Source organism: Eriocheir sinensis, chromosome 27 (genome assembly GCF_024679095.1).
Source record: "Eriocheir sinensis breed Jianghai 21 chromosome 27, ASM2467909v1, whole genome shotgun sequence".
In the NCBI taxonomy this organism is placed as follows: Eukaryota; Metazoa; Arthropoda; class Malacostraca; order Decapoda; family Varunidae; genus Eriocheir; species Eriocheir sinensis.
The window spans coordinates 4839264-4852511 of record NC_066535.1 but is presented as its reverse complement, the minus strand read 5'-3'; the positions used below and the strand labels follow the sequence as shown (position 1 = coordinate 4852511).

Genomic DNA, 13248 nt, shown 5'->3' with positions numbered 1-13248 from the left:
ACTAGAATTCTTTAATATTTTTTTACAGATATTATTTTTTATTTTTTTCAAAAATAATGTTAGAAAGTGGTGGACAAGGTGTTGGTGTTAGCAAAAAGTCAACCCCAAACTGAAGACCTTTGCAGATAATGACTTGCCTGATATTTAATGCATGGGTGAGAAGAGGAAAAGGTAGTGTCAGGTACAGAAGGGAGGGAGGAAGGGAAAGGCTGAGAAAAGGTGAATACTGTGAGAGGTGTTGAGCATATACCCTTTAATACATGGTTTTCAATATTTTTTACTTTGCAAATTTGCACTATGTGATGAGATTTGTCGACCATATTCTCGCAAAGTAGGAAAACCACTTGTATGTACTATGCTATTACTCACTTGTCAAACTTTTCAAGTGCTCTCTCAAATTCTCTGTTGGCCACTTCCTTTTCATCCTGTGCTCGTGTGGCCTGAGCTTGAGCCTTTTCTAACTTGTCCTTCAAAATTTCCACCTCAGTTGAACGGTCATCTCTTTCAAGCTGGCAAAGGAAAATTTGGTTTTAGAAAATAAATTTGTCACTATTGGTAGGAAAAAATGACACTGCCACTGCTACTGCTGTTACTCCTGCTAATATTAGATAATTACTGCTGCTGAATACACTACTGCTACCACTGGATGTACTTTACATGTATTTACTACCCATTAGTGTGTGTGTATGTGTGTGTGTGTGTGTGTGTGTGTGTGTGTGTGTGTGTTCAATTTACCCATGGCCTGATCATGAGCTGGGCTCATCATCACCAACAAGTACCCTAATGACTCAAGCAAGGCTCATTATAGTTGATCTCTGGGTACTGCTGGAACCTTCACACACCACACACTGTGTGTGTGTGTGTGTGTGTGTTATTCACCACGGCCTGATCACGTGTTGGACTCGTAATCGCCAGCGGGTACCCTCCCGACATGAGCAGGTGCTCTTTATCGTCGATCTGTGGTTACTGCCAGGACCTCACACCACACACCCCATCCCCCTTGCTCAAGGGGGGACAGTAATCACTCCTAGTCAATGGAAAGAATCCGGCCTTTGCAGGCTCGAACCACCGCCCTGTCAGACCGTGAAGCCTGGCAGTGCAGTGCTGTACCAGTTATGCCACAGGAGAGGTGTGTGTATGTATGTATGTGTGTGTGTATTTACCTAGTTGTATTTACCCGGTTGTGACGTACGGGAAAAGAGCTATGCTCGCACTGTCCCATCTCCATATCCACTCTCATCCAACTTTTCCCTTAATTCATGAATGTTTCTTGCACAGACCACCTCCTCCAGTCTATTCCATAGCTCAATGCTTCTATTTGGGAAGCTAAACTTTTTCACATCTCTCCTATACGTGGTCACCCTCAACTTCTTTCCATGTCCTCTTGTTTCTCTCTCGTTCCACACACACAGATCGTCTCTGTCCAAATGCTTCACTCCGTTCGCCACCCTGTACATCGCTATCAGATCTCCTCTTTCTCTTCTTCTCTCCAGGGTTGTGAGCCCCATGCTATTGAGTCTCTCCTCATAAGTCTGATCTAGTTGCCACTCTCTGCACTCTTTCCAGCTTCTTGATGTTCTTCGTTTCATGAGATCAGATCAGATCAATGCTGCATACTCCAACCTTGGCCTAATCATTTTCTTCATCATCTCCTCATCTAAGTACACAAATGCCATCCTCATGTTCCTCAGCAAATTCAGAGTTTGTCCCGTTATCCTATTGATGTGTTTGTCCGGTGACATGTTCTCTGAGACAGTCACTCCCAAATCTTTTTCCTCCACTCCTCTGCATATTATCTCACTTCCCATTTTATAATCATATTCACATCTACCACTCCTGCCAAACTCCATTTTTTTACATTTCCCAAGGTTGAACTCCATCTGCCATGTACCACTCCACTCCCATATTCTATCCAGGTCCCCTTGCAATGCCTCACAGTCCTTCACATTATTCACACGTCTCAATAGTTTTGCATCATCTGCAAACAAACTCACATAGCTGGACACTCCATCCACCTTATCATTTATGTAAACAGCAAACATTATTGGTGCCAGCACCGAACCTTGCGGGACTCCACTCATCACAGGGCACCAGTTGGAAACCCTGTCCCTGATTATCGTCCTCATTTCCCTGTTAGTCAGGAAGTCCTCTAGCCACTTAGTGAGTCCATCACCCACTCCCCCCATATTTTTAATTTTCCAAATTAGTCTTCTGTGCGGTATTTTGTCAAATGCCTTTTTCAAATCCAAGTACACTCCATCCGCCCAGCCTTCTCTCTCCTGTATTAAGTCTATCACCCTTAAGTAGTAACACAAGATGGTGATGCAAGATCTCCCTCTCCTGAATCCAAACTGGCAATCCAAGATAATTTTCTCACTTTCTAAGTCTAAGAAATCCAACCACCTGTTTTTAACGTCTCTCACATATTTTCGCAACCACACTATAGTCTGTTCACGGGAGTCTGAAGTGAGCACTATTGCCCTAGTGCAGCCACACGGCGTGTCCGATTTCGTGGACCCTGTATGCTAGCCTAAGCATAGTAAACAGTCGTCAGTGTCAATAATATGCAGGCAGCAATAACAAATACCGTAAATTATAGTCGATTTTGAGTTAGAAAAATATTGGTAATGTCACAAATAGCTGTTTCATTGATATAAAGCCTGCTAATTTACTCGGTGGTGGACAGCTTCAAGGCTGTTTAATAATCATAATCAGCAATCTAGTAAATTAAAAAAACAGCTATTTGTGACAATACTAATATTTTTACTCATAATTGACTATAACCGAAGGAATATGTAATTGCTGCCTGCATATTATTGACACTGACGACTGTTTATTATGTGTAGGCTAGCATACAGTATCCACAAAATCGGACATGCCGTGTGGCTGCAGGTTGCCGTTGCGCGATAATGCACACTTCAGACTCGGGTGAATCGACTATAGTGAATGATACCGGTCTGTAATTCAATGGGTCCTCTCTCTTGCCTCCCTTAAAAATCGGTACTTTGTTTGCTCTCTTCCAATCTTGTGGTACCTTTCCTTCCCTCAGGGAGGCACTCATTATGGAGTGCAGTTTCTTTGCAAGTTGTTCACTACATTCTTTCAAAATCCAGCCCGATACTTCATTGGGCTCCGTCGCCTTTCTCACATCCAGCTTGTTCAAACTTTCCTTGACCTCCTGCACCGTTAACTGTATCTCTTGCATAACCCTTCCTCTTTCCTGGCCTGGGGGTTGTACAAATTCTTCTTCTCTTGTGAAAACTTTGTGGAAGCTCTGCCATCTCTGCTGGGTCCTCGTATGTGGTTCCATCCATTTTCAGTTTATCGATTTTTTCTCTATTCTTCAATCTGCCGTTCACATGTCTATAGAATAGTTTGGGTTGGTTTTTGCTTTTGCTCTTGTCGATTATATCTTTTTCATACTTCCTTTTTTCTTCTCTTCTAACCTTTGTATATGCATTCCTTGCCAGTTTGAAATTGTTCCACGAGTTGATTCTTCTTCGTCTCCTCCATCCCTTCCAAGTTTCCTCTTTTCTCTTTCTAGCTGTCTCGCATCTCTTGTTAAACCACTCCTTTTTAAAAACATCCGCTCTGGTTACCTTGGGGACATATCTATTTTTGGCTTCCTTGTATAGCTTTAAAAACTCCTCCCACTTATCCTGTGTACTCTTGGCCTTGTACAGCCCACTCCAGTTTGCATTTTCAAAAAAAGTTCTCATGCTAACAAAGTCTGCCTTACAGTAGTTGCTTCTCCCAATTTTGTGATCCTCCTTTCGGTCAATCGTTCTCTTTTCTGATACTTCAAATTCCACAACCGCATGGTCACTCTTTGCTATTTGACAATCTACTTTAAGATTTTATATTATTTCCGGTTCCTTACTAAATATCAGGTCTAGTCTTGATGCTTCGCCTTCGTTCCCAAATCTGGTATGTTCGTTGATCCACTGAGTCAGCACATGTTCCATTGCCAGTTGTAGGAGTCTTTCTCCCCACGACTCGTCTGCTCCCTGCGTCTGCCAATCCTCCCATTCCACCTCCTTGTGTGTGTGCGTGTGTGTGTGTGTGTGTGTGTGTGCACTTTTGTCTTTTATATTACATGTATTGTATTTGGCAATGGACAGGTAAATGTAGGGCTCTGCCATCTATAATCTATTTAGTAATAGTATTAATATTGTATACTTTATTTTTTTTAAGTGCTGAAAATATCTTAGAAGTGGAAGATGATAGTTAAGCTTTGCTTTAGGATGTGCCGTGTTAAAGAAGAAAATATAATCATGGGCGAGTCTCTAATTCACTCGAAAGACTACGTAAATGGCGTGTAGTACCTGATCTGGAAAGGCATTTATAGATTAAACACGGCATGGAATAGAAGCCAAAGAATGAGAATGTGGTCAGGTTTCTGAAATCTTCAAACTAACATTATCCATACCATGACAGCCAACATACTTGACATGTGTTGATAACAGTTGCTGTAAGATCAGTGTGTGGATCAAACCTGTTGAAGATACTTAACTTATGAGAAAAGATATATTCTGCTAGCCTTATGCCACATTTAATAAAAAGGTTATACAATAAATAAAGACCAGTCAGCCTAAAAAACATGAAAATTCATTAATCCTTTTTGAAACACTATATACTTGTATCAGACCTCAATTTTTTGTGTTATCCTTTCATGAACTGATATTGCAGTCCTAAAATGTTGGTCATCTAACACAGGAAAACAATTTACAAGCAATATCATATAATGTCCAGGTATTACATTGGTTTTGAAAATTTACCTAGTACCGGTAATTCACATCTACATAATGATAGCAGTCAACTTTTGGGAATTGCACATCAGTCCTATACTGCAGATCTTTTATATATACCTATCTATCTTATGTTTGAAACTACATTTTGCCTATACAAACAGTATGATGAGATCTAAAGGTATTGATACTGATGTTGGAGCCATAAACTATGAAAGTACTTGGAAAGCCCCACCTGTAACTCACCCAAGAAGATAAAATGAATAGCTCTTCTCACAGCTACCAAAGTACCCTCTCCTGTCTTGCACATACCTGCCTAAGATTCCTTGTTATAACCTAGACTTTTAATAAAAAAATTCTTGAACTAATAAACTATATGTAGTAAACTTTCATGAAGAAAAAGCAAAATTAGTGTGTGTGTGTGTGTGTGTGTGTGTAGTTCACCACGGCCTGATCGCGAGTCGGACTCAGTCACCAGCAAGTACCCTCCCAACAGGAGCAAGCTCACTATAGTTGATCTCTGGGTACCACGTGTGTGTGTGTGTGTGTGTGTGTGTGTGTAATTCACCACAGCCTGATCACGTGTTGGACTCGTAATCGCCAGCAGGTACCCTCAAGACATGAGCAAGTGCTCTTTATCGTCGATCTATGGGTACTGCCAGGACCTCACACACCACACACCCCATCCCCCTTGCTCAAGGGGGGACAGTAACCACTCCTAGTCAATGGAAAGAATCCGGCCTGAGCGGGCTCGAACCGCCGCCCTGTCAGACCATGAAGCCTGGCAGCTCAGTGCTCTACCAGATGCGCCACAGGAGAGGGGTGTGTGTGTGTGTGTGTGTAATTCACCTCTTGGTCTGCTGTGGGTCTCTCGAGACGGCCAGCATTTCCCCTACGGAAGAGCACAGAGCTCATAGTACCGATCTTTGGGTAGGACTGAGACCACTCACACACAACACATTGCGACAACAAGGTCACAACTCCTTGCCTTACGTCGCGTACCTACTCACTGCTAGGTGAACAGGGGCTACACGTGAAAGAAGATAAACCCAACTTATCTTCACTCGGCCGGGGAATCGAACCCTGGTCCTTCTGGTTGTGAGGCAGTGTGTGTGTGTGTGTGTGTGTGTGTGTGTGTGTGTGTCTGTGTGTGTGTGTGTGTGTGTGTGTGTGTGTGTGTGTGTGTGTGTGTGTGTGTGTGTGTGTGTGTGTGTGTGTGTGTGTGTGTGTGTGTGTGTGTGTGTGTGTGTGTGTGTGTGACTAAAAACAAATATTAAAGAATCAGTGTGCTAAAAATAATTACACTGGTGAATTTTACTGTGAAGTGCATTAGCTAGCTGATGTATGAAGTATACATACATGCTAATAGCTATATATTAATTATATACACATGCCAACTGATTCTGAATTGTGGAAATGGAACAATTGGAAAGAACAGTAGATGTTGTTGGAATGCATTAAATACATCAGCTGTTAAGGTGATAGAAAAGCATAAAAAATGTGTAACAGGTGAACATTCGCCTAGCTTTAGGGAAAATTTGATGCATAGAGTTTTGAAGTTAGTAAATTTTTAGTTTTCAGTTTCAAATTGAAAGAAGTAGCACAATCACTAATGGTTGCTACCTTGATGATGCGGTTATGATTTGCAAGAAAATTAAAGTAGTAAATAATGCTGACTGGTATAATTAATTTAATATTACTGAAAGCATACATGAGTATGGTTTGATCTTGAAATTTGGGGAAGTGGTCAATTCTTAACCCTTTCACGCACCAAAAGTTTAATAAGTTTCTCTTTCCACTGCAGCATCAGCCTGGGGGTCCCTAGGGGGCCTCGCTGCCGTGTGGCGTAATTTTTTATCATGTTTTTTTTTTTTTTTTTTTTTTTTTTTTTTTACAACAAAGGAGACAGCTCAAGGGCACACAAAAAAGGAAACAATAATAAAAAAAAAAAGCCCGCTGCTCGCTGCTCCTAAAAAAGAATCAAAAGAGGTGGCCGAAAGAGAGGTCAATTTCGGGAGGAGAGGTGTCCTGATACCCTTCTCTTGAAAGAGTTTAAGTCGTAGGCAGGAGGAAATACATATGAAGGAAGATTGTTCCAGAGTTTACCAGCGTGAGAGATGAAAGAATGAAGATGCTGGTTAACTCTTGCATAAGGGGTTTGGACAGTATAGGGATGAGCATGAGTAGAAAGTCGTGTGCAGCGGGGCTGCGGGAGGGGGGAAGGCATGCAGTTAGCAAGTTCAGAAGAGCAGTCAGCGTGGAAGAAGATAGAAGATAGAAAGAGAGGCAACATCGCGACGGAATTTAAGAGGTAGAAGACTATCAATAGGAGGAGGAGAGCTGATGAGACAAAGCGCCTTAGACTCCACTCTGTCCAGAAGAGCTGTGTGAGTGGAGCCCCCCCACACATGAGATGCATGCTCCATACAAGGGCGGACAAGGCCCCTGTATATGGATAGCAACTGTGCGGGGGAGAAGAACTGGCGGAGACGATACAGAACGCCCAACCTCGAGGAAGCTGATTTAGCGAGAGAGGAATGTGAAGTTTCCAGTTGAGATTTTGAGTTAAGGATAGACTGAGGATGTTTAGTGTTGAAGATGGTGATAGCCGAGTGTTGTTGAAGAATAGGGGATAGGTGTTTGGAAGATTGTGTCGAGTTGATAGGTGGAGAAATTGAGTTTTTGAGGCATTGAAGGACACATGGTTCCTTCTGCCCCAATCGGAAATGATAGCAAGGTCTGAGGTTAAGCGTTTTGCAGCCCCCAGTCTGGATTCGTGTACTTCCTGTTGTGATGGTCTTCTATTGAAAGAAGTTGAATAATGCAGAGTGGAGTCGTGTACTTCCTGTTGTGATGGTCTTCTAGTGAAAGAAGTTGAATAATGCAAAGTGGAGTCGTCGGCGTATGAGTGGACAGGACAGTTTGTTATGGAAAGAAGATCATAGATGAATAACAGGAAGAGAGTGGGTGATAGGACAGAGCCCTGTGGAACACCACTGTTGATAGGTTTAGGGGAAGAACAGTGACTGTCTACCACAGCAGAGATAGAACGGCCGGAAAGGAAACTAGAGATAATGGAACAGAGAGAGGGATAGAATCTGAATGAGGGCAGTTTAGAAAGCAAAGACTTGTGCCAGACTCTATCGAAGGCTTTCGATATGTCTAGTGCAACAGAGAAAGTTTCACCGAAACGGCTAAGAGAGGATGACCAAGAGTCAGTTAAGAGAGGAAGAAGATCGCCAGTAGAACGCCCCTTGCGGAACCCATACTGGCGATCAGATAGAAGGTTAGAAGTGGAAAGGTGCTTTTGAATCTTCCGGTTAAGGATTGATTCAAAAGCTTTAGATAGACAGGAAAGTAAAGCTATAGGGTGGTAGTTTGAGGGATTGGAACGGTCACCCTTCTTAGGCACAGGTTGTACAAAGGCATACTTCCAGCAGGAAGGAAAGGTAGATGTTGATAGGCAGAGATGAAAGAGTTTGACCAGGCAGTTAGTCAACACGGAAGTACAGTTTTTAAGGACAATAGGAGGCACTCCATCAGGTCCATAAGCCTTCTGAGAGTTGAGGCCAGAGAGGGCATAGAAAACATCATTTGGAAGAATCTTAATAACAGGCATAAAGGAGTCAGAGGGGGGATGAGTAGGAGGAATATGCCCAGAATCGTCCTGGGTGGAGTTCTTACAGAAAGTTTGAGTGAAGAGTTCAGCCTTAGAGACAGATGAGACGGCAGTGCTGCCGTCAGGGTTAAGGAGAGGAGGGAAAGAGGAAGAAGTGAAATTGGAGGAGATATTTTTGGCTAGATGCCAGAATTCACGGGAAGAATTAGAAGAAGCAAGGTGTTGACATTTTCTATTGATAAAAGAAGTTTTGGTAAGTCGGAGAATAGATTTGGCACGATTCCGGGCAGAAATGTAAAGGTCATAGTTAGCGGGAGTTCGAAGGCTCTGGAACCTTTTGTGAGCTGCCTCTCTATCTTTAATAGCACGAGAACAAGCACGATTAAACCAAGGCTTTTTAGCATGAGGAGTAGAGAAAGAACGTGGAATGTATGCCTCCATTCCAGAGACAATCACCTCTGAGATGCGCTGGGCACACACAGAGGGGTCTCTCTCCTGGAAGCAGTAATCATTCCACGGGAAATCAGAAAAGTACATCCTCAGGTTGTCCCACCGAGCTGAAGCATCGCCTCTTCGGTGGGTCCAGAGGATGTACAGGAGCGATAGGACAGGAAACAGAAATAAGGTTATGATCGGAGGAACCCAACGGAGAGAACAGTTTGACAGTAAGCAGAAGGATTAGAGGAAGAGGTCTAAAATGTTGGGCCTGTCTCCAAGATGGTCGGGAATACGTGTAGGGTGCTGAACCAACTGCTCTAGGTCGTTGAGGAGAGTAAAGTTGTAGGCTTGTTCACCAGGCTGGTCAGTAAAAGAGGATGAAAGCCAAAGCTGGTGGTGAACATTGAAATCTCCCAAGATGGAGATTTCAGTGAAGGGAGAGTGAGTCAAGATGTGCTCCACTTTAGAATTCAAATAGTCAAAGAATTTTACATAGTTAGTAGAGTTAGGTGAGAGATAAACAGCACAGATGTATTTAGTAATAGAATGACAATGAAGTCTTAGCCAGATGGTGGAAAATTCAGAAGAGTCAAGGTCGTGGGCATGAGAGCAAGTGATTTCGTTGCGCACGTAGACGCAATATCCAGCTTTGGATTGAAATTTAGGATAGAGATAGTAGGAGGGAACAGAGTAGAGGTTGCTATCAATTTCACCCAAGAGTATTCTTTTTTCCTGGCATTATTATATATCGTTGGTTTTGGAAGAGATTATTCTGCCTCATGAAAGAAAAAAAATCAAGAAATGCAAATAAATAGCGAAGTTTACTGACGGAAAAAAACAATTTAAAGGGACGACAGTCGTGCTCACAGGCCGCCTGCTGAGAGGCAACTAAACCATGGGCAATTATCACTTCAAATCCAACAACACGAGAGTTGAAAATTATTTTATTTTATAGGTCTGGCTTGCATCTTTGACGCAAAAAATTTTGACGTGATTCTGAAAGGTACTTTATTTTTGGCAAATTTTTAAAAAGTTTTTGATGCGATTTGAGTCAAAAGCTGATGTAGATGATTCCGTTTTGACGTGAATCGTGTCGCGGTGCGTGAAAGGGCAAAGGTTGGTGGATCGTTACAGCTGCACTGGCTGGGAAATATATAAAATTCAAGATCATAGAACCTTGAAAGTTGTTGAATAAATTGTCTAAATGCAGATTTAATTAAACAAATTGTGTATATTTGTTGATTTTTCAGGCCAATCTCACCTATGCTGGAAAAATAAACTGTGGTGATGATGGCAATTAATATCAATATTTAGTCAGTTCATTCTAATACAACTGAAGGGATTATTTTTTATAAAGAATAGAAATATTAAGTTAAGAATTATAATGCTCATATTTTTATGTTTCAATATACAGTGGTACCTTGTGATTCGAACGTCTTTCAATTTGAACAATTCCAAATTCGAACACATTTATCAAACAAATTTTGTCCTCCAATTTTGAATGTGCGTTGCAATTCGAACACAAACAAACGGCTGCAGACGAAACCACCAGTGTAGCCAAGTAGGTGAATGTGATACCGCGGACCCCAGCCTCAAAAACCGCCAACCCGCCACTGCCATTTTTTCCTGCACACTCCCTTGAAAAAAACCCCAATTACACGGGAAAAATGTGGACCTGGCAACGCTGTGTGTGTATGTGTGTGTGTGTGTGTGTGTGTGTATAAGAGAGAGAGAGAGAGAGAGAGAGAGAGGCATCAACAAGTTACAGCTTGACTCTGCTGGGCACCATGACCAAAGTGCTTATCTCCCCCTCCGTGTATCTAGATCCCACCCCTTCAGTGTGTGTGTGTGTGTGTGTGTGTGTGAGAGAGAGAGAGAGAGAGAGAGAGAGAGAGAGAGAGAGAGAGAGAGAGGCTGCTCTCTCTCTCTCTCTCACACACACACACACACATCATCATCATCATCATCTCCAGGAGGACGGCCTTTCAACATTTTACTCCGGGAAATCTGTGCGTAGCGCCGGTGAATCAGTGGGATATTTTCCATGATCTTACGTCTTTGTCCTTCCCTTCCCTCTCTTCCATTTCCCCCCACTAAATGCATTTACATGTGTTGGTAATATTTACTATACATTTCAGCGGCGGACAAACGCTGTTTTTCGTAAATATCTCCTAAACGAATCGTTGGATCAGTATGATATTTCTACACACTACAATTATCGTCCGGACCTAATTTATGGCTAACAAACCACATTACTATATGTGTTATGGGAGGAGTTTACTCGTGAAAAATAACACAAACCCGACGAGTCATGTTGACGCATTCGAAGGAAAGTGTGCCCCCCGAACACCCTCCCAAACTATTCCTGACCACAACTACTTCTCCCCTTCTCGCTCTCATTATCCCTCCTCTTCTCCTAGCTCCTCGCCTCCCTCATCACTCTTGTGTCCCTCCCTATTTCCTCCATCACTGTATTATATATTAGAATGTTATGTAGGTGTATATGTATATATATGATTATTAACTAAGAGCATGGTACAATTCCATGGAGGCAAGACGTATTTCACATTGATAATTACTGTACAACACCTGGGTGCGCCTCGGCAGTCAATGAGTTATACCCTGCCTCTGCAAGTCATAGCCTCGGGCTGGGGAAGGGGGATGGTGTGAGTAGGGGGGTGAAGAGGGAAACGAGGAGGGGGATACTGCAATATTGGGGTAGGGAAGGAGTGGTCTGGGGGTTGTTCGGGGCGTTGGTGGAGGGGTTAGACGAGTACCCCACACTCGTCCGATTCTGTATAACACCTTAGATATGATGACTGGATTAGGCTTAATATCAGTCAGTAAACTCCTAACATAACACATATTGCAATATGGTATGTCAGCCACAAATTAGGTCCGGATGTTAAAGGTAGTGTGCTGAAATATCATACTGATCCAACGATTCGTTTAGGAGATATTTGCGAAAAACAGCGTTTGTCCGCCGCTGAAATGTATAGTAGTTGACAATATATATCTGGTTGACAATATTGAGTGATCTGGCCACAGGGTACAACATAAACCCATAAAATGTTAAAAAAATATGAGGATTTTGGGGTCTGGAACGGATTAATTTTTTCTACATTAATTTCAATAGGATAAATTGCTCCCTAATTCGATCATTCTCGATTGGAACAGCCCAAATGAACCAATTAAGTTCGAATCACGAGGTACCACTGTACTCTATATCTTGTCACCTTTCCTGGTCTTAAATGATATTACAAACTATCTAATAAGAGTAGTTCTGTGCCTTCATCTTCCAAACAGCATGTGTAGTTCTGGCATCTATCGCCACAAACTGTACTAAAGTTGGATCTAAAGCTCTGATATTGGGTTGACAGTGTTATAGTGGTGTTTGTTCTATAAACTGGATGTACTAGACGTAAAAATGATTGATCAAACCAATAACCTACTTGGCACACTTTCATTTCTAAAAAATAATCACTTAACCAAAAGTTAATTTGTATAACAAAATGTTCATGTTGTTCAGTCTTTGTACTTTGAAACCCTGAATGAAATGATTAACCAGGTGACCCATTTGATTGGGCACTCATATAACTGGGCATCTTGTGTTTCCAGTATGAACCTTTTGCCCCAACTCCTGGAGTATGGTGCTGCATTATGGTGATGGGTGATTATCTATCTGATGTTTTGCTTTCAAAGTTAAGAGCAGTTAAAGGGTAAGGATGTCCTCCTAAACTCATATATTGCAATATGTATTAATTATATACATTATTAGTTAAAAATGGTTAAAGAAAAGGTGTTGTAATGTGCAACATTTTGTTATTTATGGATCACTACTGGGATTACATACCAGCCAGGTAATTACATGAACTAACCATTATTATTGGATGAGTTAGGGCATGCTTTATGCAAGCTAAATACCGTTATAAATTTTATAAAATACCAACCTACATGATACAATTCTTTTCAGGACTCTTTAGATTCACTTAATCTTTAGACCCTTAAAGTAGTATCCAAGTCTCCTCATGGCTGACAATGCACAAGCAAGCAGCCAGGCAAGCAAATAGCTTAAGCTTCAACTGTACACTTACCAGCTAAACTTATTTTGAGTTGAAACTTTTTTAATTAACCCTTCCTTAACTTAGGTTTTCATGCAATGCTGTGTTTGGGGTACTGCGCAGGTTTTCCAATGACTAGCTACTGAGGCCAGTGTTGCTGCTCCATGCAAACTATCACTGCCATATGTGTGACCCAAATGCATATAATAATGCCTGGGATATTTATCTAATTAAAAAAAAATGTATATACTTATACATATTAAAAAGTGTCAAGGGGGGGGACTTTATAATTAGATGGGAACTAGTCCTAAGGCTTTGCTGTAGAGGGAGATTCAACACTAAATAACACTTATTAGCACCAACAGTAATTTTGAATAACTCA

The 13248-nt window shown here is 41.7% G+C and overlaps 1 protein-coding gene across 17 annotated transcripts in view; it reads right to left on the bottom strand.

Annotated features, from left to right (window-relative positions):
• LOC127004021 (trichohyalin-like) overlaps positions 1-13248 on the bottom strand; it is a 116916-nt gene that overhangs the window by 26751 nt on the left and 76917 nt on the right. For 16 of the 17 annotated variants that reach the window (XM_050871235.1, XM_050871233.1, XM_050871227.1 and 13 more), the window contains one exon: positions 370-509. The exons of the other annotated variant lie outside the window; for it this stretch is intronic. In XM_050871235.1, the coding sequence (XP_050727192.1) occupies positions 370-509 (140 nt within the window). The remainder of the gene's footprint in view (positions 1-369; positions 510-13248) is intronic. 17 annotated transcript variants of the gene reach the window in all.